Source organism: Phaeodactylum tricornutum, chromosome 2 (assembly GCF_000150955.2).
Source record: "Phaeodactylum tricornutum CCAP 1055/1 chromosome 2, whole genome shotgun sequence".
Lineage (NCBI taxonomy): Eukaryota > Bacillariophyta > Bacillariophyceae > Surirellales > Neidiaceae > Phaeodactylum > Phaeodactylum tricornutum.
Window position 1 is genome coordinate 1,406,403 of NC_011670.1, and position 19,144 is coordinate 1,425,546.

General features: G+C 47.5%; 9 protein-coding genes across 9 annotated transcripts; 4 read left to right on the forward strand and 5 right to left on the reverse strand.

The window, feature by feature from the left end:
• Positions 1-452: 452 nt before the first annotated feature.
• On the reverse strand, positions 453-1,098 carry RNAse-H (predicted protein; the record flags this gene model as incomplete). Its single annotated transcript, XM_002178100.2, has 2 exons — positions 453-468; positions 542-1,098. The coding sequence occupies 2 exons, from the start codon at positions 1,096-1,098 to the stop codon at positions 453-455; spliced, it is 573 nt and encodes a 190-aa protein (XP_002178136.1).
• A 2,542-nt stretch (positions 1,099-3,640) lies between these two features.
• PHATRDRAFT_43763 (predicted protein) lies at positions 3,641-5,138 on the forward strand. The gene has a single exon (XM_002177788.1). It carries the CDS (start codon positions 3,687-3,689, stop codon positions 5,058-5,060), a length of 1,374 nt encoding a protein of 457 aa, XP_002177824.1. The 5' UTR covers positions 3,641-3,686; the 3' UTR covers positions 5,061-5,138.
• Positions 5,094-6,230, reverse strand: PHATRDRAFT_43764 (predicted protein; the record flags this gene model as incomplete). The annotated part of the gene is made up of 1 exon (XM_002178101.1): positions 5,094-6,230. The coding sequence occupies one exon, from the start codon at positions 6,228-6,230 to the stop codon at positions 5,133-5,135; it is 1,098 nt and encodes a 365-aa protein (XP_002178137.1). The 3' UTR covers positions 5,094-5,132.
• A 1,980-nt stretch (positions 6,231-8,210) lies between these two features.
• Positions 8,211-9,380, forward strand: PHATRDRAFT_33054 (predicted protein; the record flags this gene model as incomplete). The annotated part of the gene is made up of 2 exons (XM_002177789.1): positions 8,211-9,067; positions 9,146-9,380. 2 exons carry the CDS (start codon positions 8,211-8,213, stop codon positions 9,378-9,380), a joined length of 1,092 nt encoding a protein of 363 aa, XP_002177825.1.
• A 655-nt stretch (positions 9,381-10,035) lies between these two features.
• PHATRDRAFT_43765 (predicted protein) lies at positions 10,036-10,957 on the reverse strand (the record flags this gene model as incomplete). Its single annotated transcript, XM_002178102.1, has 1 exon — positions 10,036-10,957. The coding sequence occupies exon 1, from the start codon at positions 10,885-10,887 to the stop codon at positions 10,036-10,038; it is 852 nt and encodes a 283-aa protein (XP_002178138.1). The 5' UTR covers positions 10,888-10,957.
• A 598-nt stretch (positions 10,958-11,555) lies between these two features.
• PHATRDRAFT_43766 (predicted protein) lies at positions 11,556-12,412 on the forward strand (the record flags this gene model as incomplete). Its single annotated transcript, XM_002177790.1, has 1 exon — positions 11,556-12,412. One exon carries the CDS (start codon positions 11,556-11,558, stop codon positions 12,276-12,278), a length of 723 nt encoding a protein of 240 aa, XP_002177826.1. The 3' UTR covers positions 12,279-12,412.
• A 397-nt stretch (positions 12,413-12,809) lies between these two features.
• PHATRDRAFT_18398 (predicted protein) lies at positions 12,810-14,141 on the reverse strand. The gene is made up of 3 exons (XM_002178103.1): positions 14,079-14,141; positions 13,789-13,820; positions 12,810-13,685 (listed from the first exon to the last, which is right to left on the reverse strand). Exons 1-3 carry the CDS (start codon positions 14,129-14,131, stop codon positions 12,853-12,855), a joined length of 918 nt encoding a protein of 305 aa, XP_002178139.1. The 5' UTR covers positions 14,132-14,141; the 3' UTR covers positions 12,810-12,852.
• A 378-nt stretch (positions 14,142-14,519) lies between these two features.
• Positions 14,520-15,621, reverse strand: PHATRDRAFT_55416 (predicted protein). The gene is made up of 2 exons (XM_002178104.1): positions 14,887-15,621; positions 14,520-14,814 (listed from the first exon to the last, which is right to left on the reverse strand). Exons 1-2 carry the CDS (start codon positions 15,502-15,504, stop codon positions 14,641-14,643), a joined length of 792 nt encoding a protein of 263 aa, XP_002178140.1. The 5' UTR covers positions 15,505-15,621; the 3' UTR covers positions 14,520-14,640.
• Positions 15,622-15,863: 242 nt separating this feature from the next.
• On the forward strand, positions 15,864-18,232 carry PHATRDRAFT_18404 (predicted protein). The gene is made up of 5 exons (XM_002177791.1): positions 15,864-15,973; positions 16,054-16,558; positions 16,633-17,157; positions 17,252-17,499; positions 17,575-18,232. Exons 1-5 carry the CDS (start codon positions 15,888-15,890, stop codon positions 17,747-17,749), a joined length of 1,539 nt encoding a protein of 512 aa, XP_002177827.1. The 5' UTR covers positions 15,864-15,887; the 3' UTR covers positions 17,750-18,232.
• Positions 18,233-19,144: the final 912 nt, after the last annotated feature.

A 19,144-nucleotide genomic window follows, 5' to 3' on the forward strand; every position in this document is an offset into this window, starting at 1 on the left:
GAAATGAAACGAACAATTTCGTGGATAGTTGATTCTCTATCACCGGGAGAAGCACTTGACATTCAAACGCAATTCGAAGCCACCGAAGGCAGCGATCAGGAACCTACATTTCCGGTGATGATTCGGTGCGAAGGCTCAATGCTGTTTAGTGGCATTGAGATAAATGCTAACGTTCACTGTGATGCGCCATGCCAGCCAATCGAGATGAAGCTACACGAAACAGTGCGAATTTTGCATCGCAAGATCTAAGATTTTGCACAACGGTTGCCAGTATTCGAACATCTTTGACGTAACTTCGGACCAAAGCTAATGGGGGAGCCTTGGTGGGTGCACACAATCAATTGGCAGGTTTGCTTTTACGTCGTTGCGATAGACGCAAGTAAAAAATCAGTTTTTCCTTTAACGTTTCTTCTTTTTCTTTTTCTTCTTTTTGGAAGCGCCCACTCGGGTGATTATCGCAGCTTGTAACCGTTTGTCTTGTTCGATTTCTTCTCTTCGTCTCCGAACGCGTTCTACGCGCTGATCTGCAACGACTTTTAACCTGGCGTCTTCATCCATCGTTTTTCTTTCATAAAAACGTCGACTCTCTTCTACAATGTCTGGTCTTAAGTGTGCAGGCTGGGCGCCCAGACCATTGTCGTTGTAGTAGTTTTCCAAAATGATGCAGGCAGCGTCAGCATCCAACGTACCATATAAAGGCTGGTGAGGATTGCGACTGTGTGCTCTCGCAGCGGCTGCTTTTGAAGTGTATCGTTCATCAAAGAGCTCAACTTTTACCCCGGGCCCTAGCTCTTGCAAACTCTTCTGAGCGAGTTCCGCGACGAAAACAAGAGTCAGATTGGTTTGTTCCGCGATTGTGCCGTTCTTGTGCAGAGGTAGGCCCACCACTATACGGGAGGCTTGCTCGAGTCGAACGCATCGAATGACCGCATCGCAAACTTCAGTTGCGTTCAAATCTTTCAAAATCGTTAATGGCTTGGGGTCGTATCCCACCGTCACGGCGACTCCCGTTCGAACCAGGCCGTAGTCAACACCAATGCTTTTCACGCCTAGCAAAGAATATGTTTCTTGCGTCACACTGGCTGCCGCATCAATCATATTTTCATCGGAGTGTGTCTCGAATAGAAACGGAGGAATTTGATTTGTCAGAGACTCATGAGCCGCTGCGAAATTAACATGAAGAGCCCCGCGACGGAACCAATTGGCTCTGCTGATTAGACATTGTGTTGTCAATCGGGAAAGGAATCCGTCGACGGATACCCAATAGATTAACGCAAAGATCAATAGGCAACATCGTGCTCGCTTTTGAAGTTTTATCCAACTGGTCTTTCCAGCTCCGATCGAATCTAGCGCATTCATTTTTTCGATCTCGCCGTCATGGTCTACTCCTTTTTGTGCTAACATAAAGCGAGACAGTGATAGCGTTTTGTAACGAGAGGTTTGCTTGGTTTTCTCATTCCGTCGCCTGTCCGGCGACCACCAGACCCCGGAAAGTTGAATTTTGTTGCAGAGAGGTAACATGAGGAGTTTTCGATAAAAACTTTTGAAAAACCAACGGGAAAGAATATTATTGACAATGTTTACAACTTATTTCGCCGTTTTCCTAGAGGGAGAATATGGAGATCCATAGAGTACATCGTTCTGGTGAAGACTGGCATCGAGTCGGTACACGTTTCGTGTCAGTATCAACACTGCCACGCTGGCCAAGAGCGAAGTGAGGCATAGGCCCGCGGTGATCAAATGTGTCGGCCCGAAGCACATACTACCGTAGCATGTGACATCATCCATGTTCAAATCATCAGAATTGATGTGAGCCTCGTAGATTTCTTGAGCGATGAACTTGGAAATCAAGAGGGTTCCAATAGCACTTGTGAAGCCATCATAGAACATGTAGTTTGCTCCATGGTTCTCTGTTCCAAAAATCTCTCCCACAATGAGAACCATGAGTGGCCAAATGGAGCCAAAGGCCATACCAGAAAGTATCACACCAACCACAAAAGCCGTCCTCGTCGCGATCGTTCCTAGAAGTGTATGCGCAGCAACTCCAAACAAAGCGGCCAACACGGCAAAGGTCGGCCGCGGAACTCCGTGGTCGAACCCGCACACGGTATCTGACTTCCAAGAGAGCGCCGATTCGGAGACGGAACCGGTGACCACCCGAGCGGCAGCTTGGGCGACACTGAAAAGCGCCAGCGAAGCCGATGTGGCTCGAGATGGCAAACCCAGCGACTCCACCATTTGTCCCATATTGTTGGTCATTACCGTCCCAGAACCAACTAGAATAGTGCAGGTCCATAGAAAAAGCCAAGCAGGCAGAGTTTGTAACATTTGAGTAAGTGTATACTCGATACATTCTTCCTCAATACCAGAGTCCTCTTCCGTTCCAACGATATCGGATAGAAAAAGGGGTCGAGAGTCTGCAGTTTTCCGCATCGAATGGTTAAGCGACTTATTTGAATCACATTCCGTGTCCGAACAGACGGCCCGGGGCAAGAAAAAGAGTAGAAGAATAGGGCCAAACCATGCAAGCAAAAGAAGTGAAGCTCGGCCATAGTTAGTGCTTTCTTTTGCTTCCACATTGTTTTCACTAGCGTTTTCGGGCAGTGGCTCAAAAAGAAAAATAGCGCTCGTACCGGCGACGAAAAGCGCCAGTACCATTAGGCCGGAGTAAATCGAGCGAAAGTGGAGAGGAGTCGACACGTCGCGAATGGTGGAAAGTTCTTCTTTTCCAGGCAGCAGTACGACAGCGGGGAGAGTGATCGCCAATGCGGCAAAGACCGATGCCATGAGAAGAAAGTCCAAATCTGATTCGTCACGTTGTCGCAGGGAATCAAAAAGACATGAGTAAACCCCGGCTCCAAGACCAACGTAACCCTTGGCGGCGCCCACTGCCATTCCTTTCGACCCCGACCCACAACTGACCACAATCGCCTTAAAAACACTGCCAATTACCAGGGAGTTTGCCAAAAAAAGGACTATCCCTAAAATTGAAAGGCAAGCTATTAAAATACCGTGCGACACTTCCATTTCCGCAAACATACGCGCGGCAACCCAATAGGAAACCAGAGCAGCGGACTGTAGTATGCCGCCAGTTGCCATGGCAATTTTTGGCCCCCAGCGGTCTACACATAGCCCTGGCAAAGCGCTGAATAAGCCGGCACAAAAATTGGCCGACGATATGGTGTCCAGTTCCGACTGTGAAAGATGCAGCGTCGCCTTGAGCGTCGATCCGTAAATGCCAAAGGCGTACGTCGGACCGCCGGTGGCTAGCGCGGCCAAGAACGCACAGACCAAAATAGAAACGCTACTGTTTCTCCATGATACTCTAAATACCGGAGGTGCAGGAGGAGGAGCCACGGACCCGTATTCGGGTCGGCCCACCATCAGCACAATGATAAAGATGTTTAGGCGCTTTGTCGGAAGCTTGCTTTTGTTTTCCCGACGAAACTTGGGAGAACTTGTCACTGTCAAGAAGATTCAATGTCTCTGTGACAAACAGCTTCTTGCAAACGTCGAAACGTCTGGCTGTCGCTCGTAATCCATATGTGTAAAATGCGCTTTTACTTGACCTGTGAATGGAAAGCTGGAAGAAAAACGATCGACGTTGCCATCCTAACAACCACAGCTGCGCCACGATACAGTCGATTGCCACTGTTGCTTTCAGGATTGTACACCCAGGTAGCACCATGAGATTCACCAAGATGCTAGAAAAGGCGGCTACGGCTGTCACCACCAGTAAGAAGAGGAACTTCAAGTCGCTGGCTCTTTCGGTTTATTTCAAGCAGCCAGACCTTGGAATGAAGGATTACGAAATTCTGAGCCGGGCTTCCGCCTTTTTGTTGGGTATCGATCCACCGGAACGCAAACCCGAGGGACCGTATGGTCATCTAGAAATATTGGAAGAAAGAAGGAAAACGCGCGAGTTTCAGCATCGAAAGAAGTTTACACCGGCTGGTGGGGAAGGGCGCGAGATCATGGACCTGAGCTGGTTGGAGTTTGTGCCGCGCGAAGTGCGGCCACAAGTCCATATTGTTGCTTCCAGTCACGTGCTCTCGCCGTTTCTCTGGAAAGACTACTATCCACAGGACTGGTTGACGCAAGTACGCCAAGAGCATTGTACCTATGCTTTAGAAGTCTTCGATTCCGAAAATCCGAATGAATCGTTGGCGAAGATCGGGCTCGATTCTACTCCGTTCCATCATCCCGAAGGGCGGGATATCTCTGTTATACATTTTAAAGAAGAAGAATCTTCCTTAAAGACGCTGAAAAATCTTGGGGTAAAAATTCAATACCTTCGAAGTCCCGAAAAAATGTATGAAAAAGGAGAAACGATGTACTTTGATGGATATGTTGTCTCCGAGCCGAATACCGCCGATGACCAACAGTATGGCTCCAAGCCTGTAAATCACGGCAACACCAACGACAAAATCGAAGATTTGCGCGTGTTTTATCCACACAAAGAAATCGGAAAGCTATCATTCCATACGAACGATCGGTTCTTTGCGACAACGCCCGAGCCCTTACCGGAAGGTCTTTGCGGAGCTCCGGTGTTAGACAGCGATGGCGAGTTGTGCGGAACCGTTGAAGGTATTGTCCCCGTTGATCACAAGGATGAACGCCTGGCGGGAAGTGCTGCATTCATTCCATCGTATGTACTGGCCTCATTTGTCGACTATGTTGAGCGCGGCTTGCTGCAGCTCATAATGCCTGAAGACTTGTTTCAGATGGCTGTGACCGCCAAGAAAACGAACTCGATCGGAGGTGGTCTCTTCAAAGCCGACAAGGATGGTAATTATACCAAAGAAACGAATTGGGAAGAAGCGCATGATCGAGCACTGAAGGCGTTGAAGAAACGGTACACCCAAAAAGAAGTGGATGCTATTTTAGACACCGTTGCAGAAGAAAGCAAGGAAGTCTTGGAAATCATGGATAGAGAGGGAGGCGATATGGACGAGATAGTGCAGCGTGTCCGTGCTAAAACTATGCAGATACGTGCGATGGTAAGAGATCAGTATGAGAAGAAACAGTCCGCTGAAAGTATGAGAGAGGAGAAAGTTTAGGCATCCGCGATAACTCGAATCAGAAACCGACCACCAATCCAAACCATTTTACTTATTATAAAATCAACGTAGTCATTTATACCAGTCAAATGTCCACATTGCTGCTGCTTCTGGAGCAAGCTCTGACAATAGCGCCCACATTTTGTTGCGTTCGTTTTGATCGTAAGCAGACGACTGAGCAGAGCGATCCTTCTGGTACACGAAATATTTCCCCGTTTCATTCTCTACTTCTTCGGAAGTACATAGCCACGTCTGGTCGAGTGCGTCCTCGACATGAATTCCACATGCCCCCCAACCCGCCAACAGCATCTTTGTATTAACGGTCCCCGGGTCGAGGCAATTGCAAGTGATTTGATTGGTTCCGAATCCAGCTTTTTGAAGCCGATCTGCCATTTCCATAGAAAGCATAGCATCTAAAAGCTTTGATTCACTGTATGAAGCATCCGCACTATATGACCGATTCTGGTAATGAAGGTCTTTCCAGCTTCGAATCTTGCCACACTGAGAAATTGACGAAGCAATAACTATTCTACTCTTTTGCTGGAGCAACGTCGGTAACAAGAGCGATGTGACAATAAACGGCGCCACAACGTTTACGGCGAATGTCTGCTCGAGTCCGTCTTCTGTAATGATGTGCTTTTCCGAATACACGCCAGCATTATTCATGAGTACGCAGAGCTGCAGATCTTTCTCCTTGCAAAGATTGCGGACATCGTGCGCAAAGCCGTGACATTCCCGAATACTGGAGAAATCTGCTGGCGGCAGTGGGAAGAGACGGCCTGGATCGCTCGAGTGCTGCACTGCATAAGCGTGCACTGCTTTACGTGCTTGGTCCAGGCGAGTGGTCTCGCGACCATGGATAATAACATCATACCCACGACTGGCTACATTTTTTGCCGTGGTTAATCCTATACCATCAGTTGAGCCCGTGACCAGAATCGCTGTTCGACAAGTTCTACTCATGGCATCTGATACGTCTGCAACACAAATAGGGACAAGAAAAACCTGAACAATCCAGCAACTCGTCGGTTGTGAGACAGAATTAAAACAAGTCATGTCCGTCACCTTGAAAACAAGACAACTTTTGGGTGGAAGACTCTTCTTTCTTTTTCCATAGAGCAATACCCTTTCGAAATGGAATTCGGTGGTTTGCTTCGATCGAATCGACATCTGGATCAGCAATAACGTTCCAACAGTTGACTTCGTTTAAATTTTGCATTTCGAGAATGTTTATTTTGAGTATCTTGCCTGGAAACGTCGGCATCCGTGACAAAGTTTTGGCATTTAGTTTAAATTTGTTGAATACTTAATAATATACTGGCGCCAAATGAAGCTACTTAGACTGAACACGTTCTCCCACCTAATAGAAGTTCCATTTTCCCCCATCCCCCACAGTGAATTTTCTCGTTTATTTTCGTTACTTTCTTCCTCTCTGAACGCTGACGAAGCTCGCTTACAGTACGTTAACAACATCCGTATGTTTTTTCTTTATGTACAGGTCATTTCGTCCTAGTCACGTTTCTGAAATTTTTTTAGGCGTCCTCTGCTTTTAATGTAAGTTGGGTTTTTCTAGAGAGCTGAAACAAACTACAACAGTTTTCATTATTGTGCAACGAATCTTGCCAAAGGAATATCGCGTTTCTAGATAAGAGTTGGGGACGCAAACTATATATTTCAATAGACGTAGACTCCGATCCGTCATTCTTCTGTGCCGCATTGATTTATCGCTTTTTAAGAATTGCGCACAGATGGATGAGATTCAAAAGCTCATTGGGCCTCTTATGATCGATTAAGTACAAAAAGCACGACTCTCCTTACATTCGCTGTCGAACCCCAGTGTCATACCCGTCATACAGCCAGAACATGCCAAACATCGGCGACTTTTGAACGCACCCGAATCCCCGCAAGTACTGCTTCTTCATTGTAACCCATTTGCTGAAGAAACGAGCATTGTGGAACGTCAAAGCTGGTTTTGTATAATCAGTCTCAAATTTTCCAGATGGCGGCTATGCGTTGCCCTGTGGTGTCTTTCCATTTTTGCCAGTTTACAAATCAATAGAATACTTGGATCACGATAGCTTGTCTACAGTTACGATCGATGAAGGCTCTAGCCATGAGTACAGATGCAACCCAGTGCGACCAAATTAATTTGAATCTGACAGTGAGAGAGGCTTTGTGGCCGACTTTTGTCAATATACTCTGACCCCTTTGCTGAGATGGATCATAGCCGTGGATAGTTATTTTTATTAATGAATAGAGTCGTCCTTGCTGCTCGCCTCCTCGAGACAATGAAACTTGGTTTTCCAGACTTACCATAGTATGTGACAGTACTTTATCAATAGCATGTCGTAAGCGCATGTAATCGTCCTTGAAGGATTTTTTCTCTTTCGCTGTCTTCCCTTCCATAAATCACTTCGATGCTTTTTTGTTGGTCTATTTGAATGTCGTTTCAATCCGCTCGGAGTCTGGCTTGAATGTTTGACAATAGTTGCCAATACGAAAAAGCACTCCAGGACAAAATGATCCATAGAAAGCATACGAGATGGACCCCTTCACAAGACAATCAATTTTTGCCTTAATTATCTCCTGAAGTGGAATTCTCAGGACCCAATCAGTGCCAGATAATGAAGGGGAATGTGATTGGCCATTTGAGAATTTACAATATTAAGTCTGGCATAGGAGAATGACCCTTCTATGATTTAATCACAATTTGATCGAAAGATCTAGGGGCTTATGCCTAAACAAGTCTTGGAATCAATCACGTCCACTTTAAAGAAAATTTTGTCCTTATGTTGGGCTTTGATAGTTGCTCCTAATCCCAGTTCAGATAGTCAAAAGAATTTTTAGGCAGATGATGAGTTATTTAACTGCATGTGGAAGAGTCTGCGATAAAATTCTACTACAATGCAACAACCAATATCTGTCCAGAGTACTGATTTCCGGTCTTGGCTACCAGCTGAAAGTGGTCGTAGATTTAGGGCCCCTTAAAATGCCACTCTAGAGTCCGTCAGTTGGGCTGCTTGAACTGGATGTCGTGCCTTAAAACCAGCAGAAGAGTTTTGACGAATTGCAAGTGTCATTCCATAAATTTTTTCGCATCCTTACAGTTGGCTGAATAGAAAAAGCCACCAGGCCCTCTTCGCCTTGAGTATGATGGACTACCGACCTAGTTTGACCCCCGAGGAACAGCGTAAGTTAGAGTTGCTACGACATGCCAGCTACAACACTGCTCCCCGGGAAAGTACTCGTATAGAGCGTCTGCCCCCTCCCCAGCAAGCGATGATATCGCCGTCGGAACTGAGTCGCCTAAGCCTAGCAAACATCGAAGCTCGGATGGCTTCTCAAGGGGCGCTGGCTGCACGTGTTCAAGCTGCTCAGCAAGCTCATGCCCAGGCTCAAGTTCAGAATATGCAGATGATGGGGCGTCCACAGCTCTCTCCCGCCCTGCTGTCCAAACATCGACTGGCCTTTCACCCGTCGTCGCCCATAAAGCAAGGCCAGAGGCCGTATTCACCGCAAAAGCAAAGTGTCGGTGGCTATCGTTCTCCAATGAGACAACCCACCTACTATAGATCGCAGAATGAATTCTCTTCCTTCCCTTCTCCGGCTTCATCATTTCTTTCACCAGTTGAACACGCGCACGCATATCCCTCTCCTGCTAGTTTCCCCTCGTCAACTACTAGCTTTCCTTCTTCGGCGGGGAGCTTCCCATCGTCTACGGGAAGAATCAGAAGCCCGGCAGAAGGACTGAACATGCTTCGAGCAGTAAGCTTGGGAATGCGAGGAGATCGTTCAGAAGGCCTTCCTCCCATGTTAGCCCCTCCACTGACCTCTCATATGGCACCGCCCCAATCACACCCACCGCCGCGACACAATAGCAATGCGTCAATGGATGACATGTCAACTTCTACGATACACCCTTCAGAGGGAAAGTTGTACATTGACGAACTGCAACCTTATGACGTTCTTTGTGGACGAGGTGGAAAGTCGAACCATCACCCCGGAAAGTAAGTCAGTGTTGCAAATCCATAGGTGGTTGGACATGCATCTCATTTTGTCTAACTCTCATCGCTTTGTGGCTTCAGCAAACGGTACCGACACGTCGTCAGCGAAATGAAAATGATGTATCGCAAAACAGAAGCAAAAGCGATCAAAACCGATCTTAGTCGTGCTATTGTGGAACATGTATGCAACTATGGAGGACGGTTTATAAAAAGAGAAGAAAACTCGGGTCGATACTATGTACTCACCAAATCTGAAGCCAGGAAAAAGACCAGCCAAGCTCTGCGGGAAACCAAGGAATTAAAGTGGACCGCGTAGTTTCGAAAGGAAAAACTTGGGGCCACCTCAACACACCAAGTGAAATGGTAGCAGGGGGTTTGTTCGCTGTATTAATATGCGTCAAGTTACAGTTTAATAATGCTTCCCATGTATGTTCAGCTTGATTCTCATTTTACGTTAGAGGCTTTCCAACCCTAAGCCGCAAAGGGGTAAAAACCGTGTTCGGCAGACCGTGATTTTACGGTTTGACCGCAATACACACTCACATTCAGGGCTTGCAAATCGACAGCGGAAAGCTTGTTGGTGAAAGATAAGAAAAGAATCAAGGCACGACCGAATTCCGGTTCAATTTTAGAGCTTAAGGAATGCTTTTTGCAGTCCAAAAGGCAATTGAATTGTCTCTAAACAAAGAAATGCATGTTTGGCTTAAGTAGAAAATTTCAAAAAGCGTTCTAACTGTAAACGAAAAAGGCTTGACTGCCCGAATGCCATCGCGCTATTGGGAGCGTTGGGCCAGTGGCCCTCTTGCTGGAACACGACGCTAGCTAGGAAAGGACCTCTATCTACTAGTACACAGAACCCTTAGAGAAAAAATGGGGTTCATCGTTCACTTACTGATGTTACTGACAGTGATTGTCGCATTCCCGTGCACAATGCTCTGTAGAACCTACGTATCAGAAAATAGTGTTCCCGACTATGATATTGAGCCGGCAAAGTCCAGTATCCCTTCCCCGCAATGGACAGGCAGCACGGCCTCCAACCCAGGCCATTCGGGCCCAATATCCTCGGCGTCTTGCTTGGCCTCGTCTTCGCCATCTTCGTCGGAGTCAGATTCATTATCAAATCGCTGTGTTTTCTTCCTTTGTGTGTGTCCCTGTGTTTGTCCGTCTGTTCGTACCAATTCCATTAGTGTTTGATCGATCAATAGCGGTTGGATTGTGCGCTTGGCGGCCTGCACTTCCGTGACGCGACCGTAGGCGTAGATATCGTGGCAAATTGGAAAGATGAACGATTGCGTCGACAGCGCAGCAGTACCTCGTACATAAGCCAATCGAGCACGATTTTCCATCAGATCGACACCAGCTACACCAACCCATTCGTCAATGGAGACGTTGCCGTCGGGCGTAGCCTCGCCCCTGTTCGGCATGGTTAGAGTAGGTCCCGGCTTTCTAATTTTCGGCTTTGGTAATGGGTCATCCCAAAATTCGTCTGCGGAACGAACGCGGCGGCGCTTTCGTTTATTGGCCTTAATAAGTTCCGGTGCGAGAGGTATCGGTGGAAGACGAGATCGTCGAAAAGTGGGAGGAGGAGGCCTCAAAACATGACTGTGCTCTCCGCCATCCTGTAGCATGAGATGGGAGTCGAGAGCAGCGTCCACCAAGTTGGAGATATATTGTGTCGTCAATGATGAAAGGAGATGGGCCGTGTCGGGGTGGACAGCCGACGACGTTACGTCGCCGGAACCATGCATGATGACGGGCACATCCACCAAAAATGCCGCAACAGCCTGTGAAAAGGCTTCTTTAAAAAGTTCATTTCGCGTCATGACCCGCGTTACTAAAGGTAAAGCACTTTTTTGAGAGTTGCGCTGTTGCAGATATGCACTGTGATTACAGTTCGTATCGCAAATGCATTCGGTAGCAGACGAGTTGTCAAATCACGTCACGTCAATTCCATCGCCCGGTTCTTGGACTTTTGAGTTGCGTTGCGTTGCGATTGTTCATTCGGTGAGGTTCGAGATATCCACGCACTATTTCGGAATCCGGAGTACGGTGTTCACAGTTCGGAGAATTTCTCAATTTATCGCGCATGACTATGAATTCATGTAACTACTGGAATATCGGACATTCCACATTGTGGATTCTAACTAATAGCGTCACAGCATGTCAGCCAACCACCCTGCTGCGTCAATCAAGATGACTGCACTTTCGAGGTCAAAAAACTGGACACGTCGCCGAAATGCCAACGGTATTGGAGCTCGCAAGGATTTCCACCAATCAAAGTGGCCACGTGCGCCACCCGCACCGCCACACAAGTATTGTTCGTTCCGGGAATTCCGGACTGGATTGCTCGGCATCACAACGAGAATCACGGAAAGGCATCAAAAGTGCTTGGCACGTTTCTGATTGCTAACATCAAGAATAAAGAGCGCCCATGTTCATTACTCCGCCCCGTATTTCACCTCAACTTCTACTCCTTTTGATATACTCTTCCATGACTTTGACTGTAGAAGCGTACACGGTGGAGGTATTGAGCAAGCGTCAGATGCTTAAACTCACCTGGGAAAAGAGTGTGGAAGAACGTATCCGCCAAGCATGTGAGGCCAAGCAAGCTACCATCGATGCGGACAGACCACTAATGGTATCTCTTGTCGGAATCCCAGGATCCGGGAAGTCTACCTCTGCGGAAATTGTCTCGGAAGATCTCGGAGATATCGGCTGCTTGCTAATGCCGTTTGACGGCTATCATCTACCACGGACCTTGCTGTCGCAGGCTCCCAACGCGGCCGATAAGCTCTACCGCCGAGGGGCTCCGGACACGTTCGACCCCTCCTCCCTCGTGCGTGATCTTCAACGCATCCGTCACGGATTGGAACCAATGGTGGGGGTTCCCGGCTTTGATCACGCTCGGGGCGACCCCGATCAGAACGCACACGTCTTTCATCGAAACCAGCACAAAATTGTCGTCTGCGAAGGTCTCTACCTGTTGCACGATCAACACGGTTGGGAGGAAATTGCGAACTGTTTCGATCTTTCGATTTTTGTGGACGCTGACGTGGACGTGTGTATGGACCGTCTCAAGGTCCGTAACTTGTGTATCCCGGGTTATTCACCGGAAGAAATTTTGTTGCGAGTGGACGCAGTGGACCGCGTCAACGCAATGACCGTGCTGCGCTCTAAGCACCGGGCGGATGTGATTGTCCAGTCGGCCGTGTAACATCTACATACCACCGCCGTCCCCTCTGCTTGAAAAAATTAAGCCTCGCTTCGACCTTCCTTGTCGGTGATGAATGCACGCAACTGTTTACAGTACTACTAGAACAAATACATACTAGAATATCTTATCACAATATATGTCCGATGATTTGGGATCTTTGCCTTGTGGAATGTTGTTGCGGTTCGTCTAAAAGGGGTTTCGTGAGGTGGGGAACATACGGTCGAAGAAATTTTGATGCTGGCCAGTTGTAACAGCATCTTCCGATGATCCCGATCGTGTAGATTTCCGATTCCCCGCTCATCGAGGTTCCTGTCTGCGCATACACAAGAGCTACTGCCAATGAATAGGATTCGAAAGACTATGCTTTGCGAGTACAATGAGTTCAAAGGTCTGTCCACTTTGTTGACTATTCATTTTGGCCAGCCAAACAGGGTAGCAAGCTTTCGTGGTGGTTCGTATTTCGTCGAAGTTGTGCACGTCTTAGGCGGAACAGCGAAGTACTTGTTGTCGTCCACAAGAAAGAGCGCGACTGCTTGGTCAAAATATAATTAGATTCTTAGTTGTGGTACTATACTCAGCCGTCGAGCGCCGAAGCTCCAGAGATAATCTCAATGAGTTCCGTCGTAATACGAGATTGACGAGCACGATTGTACTTCAAGGTCAGAGAGTCTACCATCTCGTTGGCATTCTTGGAAGCGTTCTCCATCGCAGTCATGCGCGACGACTGTTCCGAAGCGGCGGAATCCATGAACGAGTGAAACACCTGCGAGGCAAGCATGTACTCGTACAAATCCTCCATGGCTTCAGCTTTGTCGCCATCGAATTCGTAGCCGGAAAGACTCTCTTCAGTCTCGGACATCGTAACAAACGGAGTTACAACCTTGTACATCTGATTGTAAGTGGCAGCGTTGACGAAGGAATTGTATATGATAACAACAGCATCGTAGTCAGACGCTGCGCCGGACGCTATGAGTTCCGATGCCAGCCCAGAAGCGAGGGCATAGGTTCCGGGTGTTACAACATCAGTAGCAGATCGAACGATCTTCTCCGGGTGAAAACGACGAAGCTGAGCACGGCCCTTGTCTCCAATCAGGACAATGTCTGCGTCCTTTCCCTGAGCCTGAAGCTTCTTAATACAATTGCGCACTGCACGCGTGATGTAAGAGTTGACACCGCCGCAAAGTCCCTTGTCAGAAGTGAACGGAACGATCAATACCTTCTGCGGTAGCTCATCAAAAGTAGCACCCTCCACCAACTTCGGCGCACCACCAAGTTCGGACGTCCAACCATTGAACGGAACGGCCCGAGCGAGACGATTTTCGTCACCTTTGAGCTTGGCAGCGGAAACCATCTTCATCGAGCTAGTAATCTTGCTAAGATTCTTTGTCGACTGGATCTGATTGAAAACTAACAACAGAAAACGTAAATGAGCAAAAGAAACGCACAATCCAACCTGCATTCCACACGAAAGAACCAAAATCTGCCGTGGATCATCTTACGGCAAACTTACTCTGTTTTTCAGTTGCCATACCACGCGTTGCCCTATTCAAAAAGAGAATGTGCACAGGGGTAAGTCTAGGAACCAAGAGAAGAAAACAGGATGTTCCGTACTGTAGCCACGGTCGAGTCGCGACCCCTCTGGGATGCAAAACACCATAGGGAATCCATTAACGACGGAATCCTACACACAAAAGAGGCGTAGATCACTCGGAGTCAACCGTCTAGGGTTGATTTAGACGCAATCGCTGCGTCTTTCTCCCGTGTCCTCTTATCATTTAAAACAAAGTCTATGGCACGTACAAAATGGCAACGCGAGGGGAAGCTCTTTGCAAAACCAGTCGAAGAGGCGCCATGGTGAAGTCGAGGGGCAACTTGCTTGTGGCGGTCTCGTGCGAGTGCCGATGATGACGTTGGAAGCGACGATAGGCTGCTTGTAACGAAAGTGCGTAGAATTTTACCGGAAAACGTCCGTTTAGAGATTGGGGTAATGCAGCAAGATCTTCGACCGTTCGCATCGGACGTAAAACAGACGATGTCGCATTACGAGGTACTACCATTGACCTCGACCACTTACATACATGAACTGTAACGTTTACCCTTCAGCAAAACTACTTTACTGTTACCTCCGTAGCTTTCAACATCCCACGGCTTCGATCGATGCATTGACGATATAGCCTACTAAAACCACAAAACCACTGGAATGAGGTAACAGGAAGCGTCTACGCTACAGGCGTTGAAAGTATCGCATATAGGCAAAATTACATTAGCAAACCTACATATTGAAAGTGCACATGCCTCAATGAAAAAATACAAGAGTTTCGTGCCAATGTATTGACTGTAAGAAAATTCAATGCGCAACTTTTTAATTGTGGGGATGCTGACCACCAGCCAAGTTAGAGTTGATTCCTCCTCCTCCTTGGAAGGCATCGCGAGTGGCATCGATGCACTCTTGCCGTTCCTCCTGCGACCAGTTTGCGGCCATTTCTTCGATGCTCTTCTTCACACGCGATTTAATCTCGTTTAGATCCCCGTCCCACTAAGCAAGGAAGGTTCGCATGTGAGCATTAAAGGGGCTCCGCTTTTACTTTCTCGTCGATGGTAAACGTACCTTGTAAAACTCTAGTGTTCTTTTCTCCAACAGTAGCGCACTCATCTGTTTGCCAATCATTCTCCCGCCGGCTGTGTGTGCGAAGTAAAAATTGTAAAAGTGGCACATGAATTCCGGAGTGGTCTCAATGGATCGAAGTTTCCTAGCGTAGCTTTCACTAGGCTCCCCCACAATAGGTCGTTTCAAGCCGTATTCTTCTACCATAAACAGAATATCAGCTTCTAAAGGACCCGTTCGTTCCAATCCAGTATTTCGAAACGGGGCCAGCTCTTCGCGTGAATTTACAATCTCCTCCATAGCCTCGTATACGTGTTTCGAGTCCACTAGAAAGGCCAAGTAGTCGTCACGAGTCGGGGTATAGGGTTCACGTGGTTTCGCTTCCGCTTCTCCTTCTTTTGGTGCTTGCTGCCGAGTATGAAGCTTCATGGCAGCGCCTCGCAACTCCGTGTCAATGAATGATCCGGTCGTCGCGGTAGAGTCCGCCGACGCCGCATGCAACCGCGGTTGGAAAACCTGTTGTCGTCGCGACGTTTGCCTGCTCACCGAAAAGGCCGGTGCGAAGGCTCCAATTTCTGCCCCCGTCAAGGCCAGCCAACCGAAAACTATGTGTTGTCGCATTGTTGGAACAGGTTCAAAACGAAGGATACGAGGTACTAGAGAATCGAGCGTTTTGTAATGCTTGCAAAAGGCAGGGGATTTCACTTTGTCGTTGCAAAAAAGATTAAGGAAATCATCCTACATCGCCTTCAGCAAATGGTAGAAAAAGAACGTGATCTGACTTCAACTTCGTGCGTTACACGACTGTGAAACAATTTCCATACTGATGCCTTTCAGAGTCGTGTACGAGTTCCCCCTCCTGTAGCACAGGCAACAGAATACGAAGATCTCTTTTCACGTGTTAAAAAATTCACGGTCAGTCAAAAAGGGAGCATTCTCGCAGTCACCACTTAATTTTTCTGTCACATTTATCCATCCTGATCTCTAGAGATCTGATTGATACCATGAGCGACGAATTCTCGAAAAGGTTTTTTGACTATGTTGATGAGAGGAAGAACCTATACATCGATCGTCTCGCTGAGGCTGTCGCGTAAGAAAGCTATTGAAAACTGGTCCGACGCTCAAGAGGAATGCATCGTTCTCATTAGTTGCCATTCTTATTCGTCGCAGGATTCCATCCGTTTCCTCGGATTTGGAAAATCATCTGGTCGACATCAACACAATGATCGCTTGGACTAAGGGTCATATAGAGCGCCTCGGTGGATTGACGGAGCTCGTCACCAACCCCGCAGGCACCGAAAATCGCCCTTTGCCTCCAATTCTGTGCGGTTCTTTCGTTTCCAACCCCCATAAAAAGACTGTTTGTGTGTATGGTCACTTGGACGTGCAACCCGCGGCAAAAGATGACGGATGGGATTCAAATCCCTTTATATTAACTGAGCGCGACGGAAAGTTGTACGGCCGCGGAAGCACAGATGACAAGGGACCTGCATTGTCTTGGTTGTGGGTGGTCGAGGCTCACCGGGAACTGGGTGTCGAGTTGCCAGTCAATATCAAGATTCTTTATGAAGGAATGGAAGAAAGCGGTAGTGAAGGAATTTTCGAGATCATTCAGAGAGAATCTGCCCCCGGAAAATTCTTGAATGATGTCGATTTCTTTTGCATTTCGGACAATGTAAGAAAGTGCTTGACATATCGTTGGCACTAAGATTGCCGTTGTAGCTTTAACACAATGTTTGCTGTTTCCAGTACTGGCTCGGGAAAAATAAACCATGCTTAACTTACGGATTAAGAGGAATTGCTTATTTCCAGCTGTCTGTCCGATGCTGTGAGCAGGATCTTCATTCCGGTGTCTTGGGCGGAACGGTGTACGAGGCCATGACAGACTTGATTCAGCTTATGGCAACACTGGTTGATTCCAGTGGGCGAATATTGGTGGACGGAATTATGGATGACGTTAAGCCAGTCACATCAAAAGAAGAAGCCCTGTACAATTCAATCGAATTTGATGTAGAAGAATACAAGGAAGAGAATAAGATCAAATCAGTTAGCGACAAATTGTTGCACAACGACAAGAAAAGTCTTTTAATGGCCCGCTGGCGGTATCCTACACTATCTTTACATGGAATTGAAGGCGCTTTCTCCGGATCTGGCGCCAAGACTGTCATTCCGAGTAGGGTTATTGGAAAGTTTTCTCTGCGACTCGTACCCGATCAAGATCCGGAAAAAATCGCACGGCTTGTCAAAACACACGTAGAGCAAGAATTTGCCAAGGTATGTGCTTTCAAGTACTGAATTATATAGTATGTATGGTTTGTTTTTGTTGCTTTGAAATAGAGCACTCATCCCATTCTGCTGCTTGTCACAGCTTGGCTCGCCCAACCGGATGGAGCTAGAATACTTTCACGGTGCAAAAGCATGGCTGTCGTCGCCAAATCACCCCAACTATCAAGCTGCCGCTGCAGCTATCAAGACCGTTTATGGGATGGAACCCGACTATACTCGGGAGGGTGGATCAATTCCAATCACATCAACAATGGAGGATTCTACTGGAATGAATGTATTGCTTCTCCCGATTGGGGCGTGTGACGACATGGCACATTCCCAAAATGAAAAGTAAGTAGTTTATACCCATATTCGCATGTTTTGATTGATTTCTCTTACATTTGGTATGATTAATGAATGCGTCAGATACAACGTCAAAAATCTAATGAATGGAATTAAGGTGCTGGGCTTGTACTTGCATGAATTGGGGAAAATCAAAGGTCCGAAACCGTCCGATTGCCGTTGCGTACCTTTAACTCTGGAAGAGCTTTCTATACCAGGTGCTTTTATGAAAGGATTCCGCTGCAAATGTGAAATTTGAATGTTACAAAACCTATACGAAAAGAGGCCAGGGAGGCAGGATACAGCTTGCGTCTACTTCGCACGCCATTAACTTTATTATCCTCACCTTAGCTCGAACATCTAAGTTTTTAAGCCGAGCTCACCCTTAACACGAAAAAAGAACATTGTCGAGTTTTTCAGTCGCGGAAAGAGCCACTGGGTATAGAAGACAGGGGTCTCAAAGACTCCATCATTTGGGCCAACCGTAGAAAGCGTGACTTTGGGACTAACTTTCCCTCGCTTCAGCCTAGCGTCGGAAGGTGCAGACTCGCATTTCGCCACAGCTCCGATGGTCTGACTGATGTTGAATCTAATAGTTTTGATCGCATCCATCACCTGCGCTCCCGAGTTAGGTAAGAATGTAGAGCAGTCACCAATAGAAAACAATTTGCCGGCGGTTCCTTTGACTCGAAAGTAGTCGTCTGTCTCAATCCATCCCTCTGCATTGAGTGCTTCTGGGAAGGTATTTTTTAAGAAAGCAATTGACAGGAGTAATACCGGTAGTCATTATGACTTGGTCAGCGTCGAGTGACTCCCCGGACTTCGCCAAAATAAACCTTCCGTCAGTCTCATTCACGCGCTCGCCTAGGATGACTTTTACACCAATCTTTTCTAATTTCCCTTGTACCATTTTGGAAGCCTTCGCCGATAGGTCAGTGTGAGAAAGGTACGGACCAGAATGAATGAGCTTCGCATTTGACTGGTTAGAATAAGCAAACTCTAAAGAGACAAAACCCTCGAGTAGACGTACCGTGACTGCAATATCCTTTCCTTGCATTCTGGCATACGCGCCGATATCTCCAGCCAGTTCAGTTCCGACAAGACCTCCACCGACCACCGCGATCGAATTCGCGCTCAGCATCTTCGCGCCGTGTTCTTTTAGGCTCAGTAGACGACTCGCCTTCGTGCCATCGTCACGGGGGAGACCACGACCGAGAAAAGGTACGGGAGAATCAGCGCCAGTGGCGACGACGACCACATCGTAATCAACGCTGTCGCCATTCGCCAACGTAGCACTCGTCTTGGATATTTTCGTCACTGTGCTGCGGACATGTTTGACGTTGTATGTTTCGACCCATTCTGTCAATGAGAGAAGCGAGCCATCTGCGACCCAAGGCTCGAACGGTGATCGATACGCAGCCCAATAGAGCTCGCAGTGATCCTTCGGTTCGACCATGATGATCTCGGTGTCTTTATCGAACTTCCTCAAACCTACGACGGCGGCACAACCGCCTAAGCCCCCACCAATAACCAGAAGGTTCGGCATTTTCCAGAAAGCAGTGGAAAGCTTCAAAAATTGTGGGCGATGGATTCCGCTGTCACATATTAGGAGCCAGAGATTCGCTACAGCCAAGAATGCGGAAATATACGAACG

Bases quoted from the DNA above. Each gene is read 5' to 3' on its own strand.
- PHATRDRAFT_43763 (XM_002177788.1), top strand. From the start codon at position 3,687: ATGAGATTCACCAAGATGCTAGAAAAGGCGGCTACGGCTGTCACCACC.
- PHATRDRAFT_18398 (XM_002178103.1), bottom strand. From the start codon at position 14,131: ATGGCGCCTCTTCGACTGGTTTTGCAAAGAGCTTCCCCTCGCGTTGCC. The intron at 13,821-14,078 runs GTACGTGCCATA...CTTTTTGAATAG, and splicing joins TCCCCTCGCGTTGCCATTTT to GGCAACGCGTGGTATGGCAA. The intron at 13,686-13,788 runs GTAAGTTTGCCG...TTCTGTTGTTAG, and splicing joins TATGGCAACTGAAAAACAGA to TTTTCAATCAGATCCAGTCG.
- PHATRDRAFT_55416 (XM_002178104.1), bottom strand. From the start codon at position 15,504: ATGCGACAACACATAGTTTTCGGTTGGCTGGCCTTGACGGGGGCAGAA. The intron at 14,815-14,886 runs GTACGTTTACCA...TTCCTTGCTTAG, and splicing joins GAACACTAGAGTTTTACAAG to TGGGACGGGGATCTAAACGA.
- PHATRDRAFT_18404 (XM_002177791.1), top strand. From the start codon at position 15,888: ATGAGCGACGAATTCTCGAAAAGGTTTTTTGACTATGTTGATGAGAGG. The intron at 15,974-16,053 runs GTAAGAAAGCTA...TATTCGTCGCAG, and splicing joins CGTCTCGCTGAGGCTGTCGC to GATTCCATCCGTTTCCTCGG. The intron at 17,500-17,574 runs GTAAGTAGTTTA...TGAATGCGTCAG, and splicing joins GCACATTCCCAAAATGAAAA to ATACAACGTCAAAAATCTAA.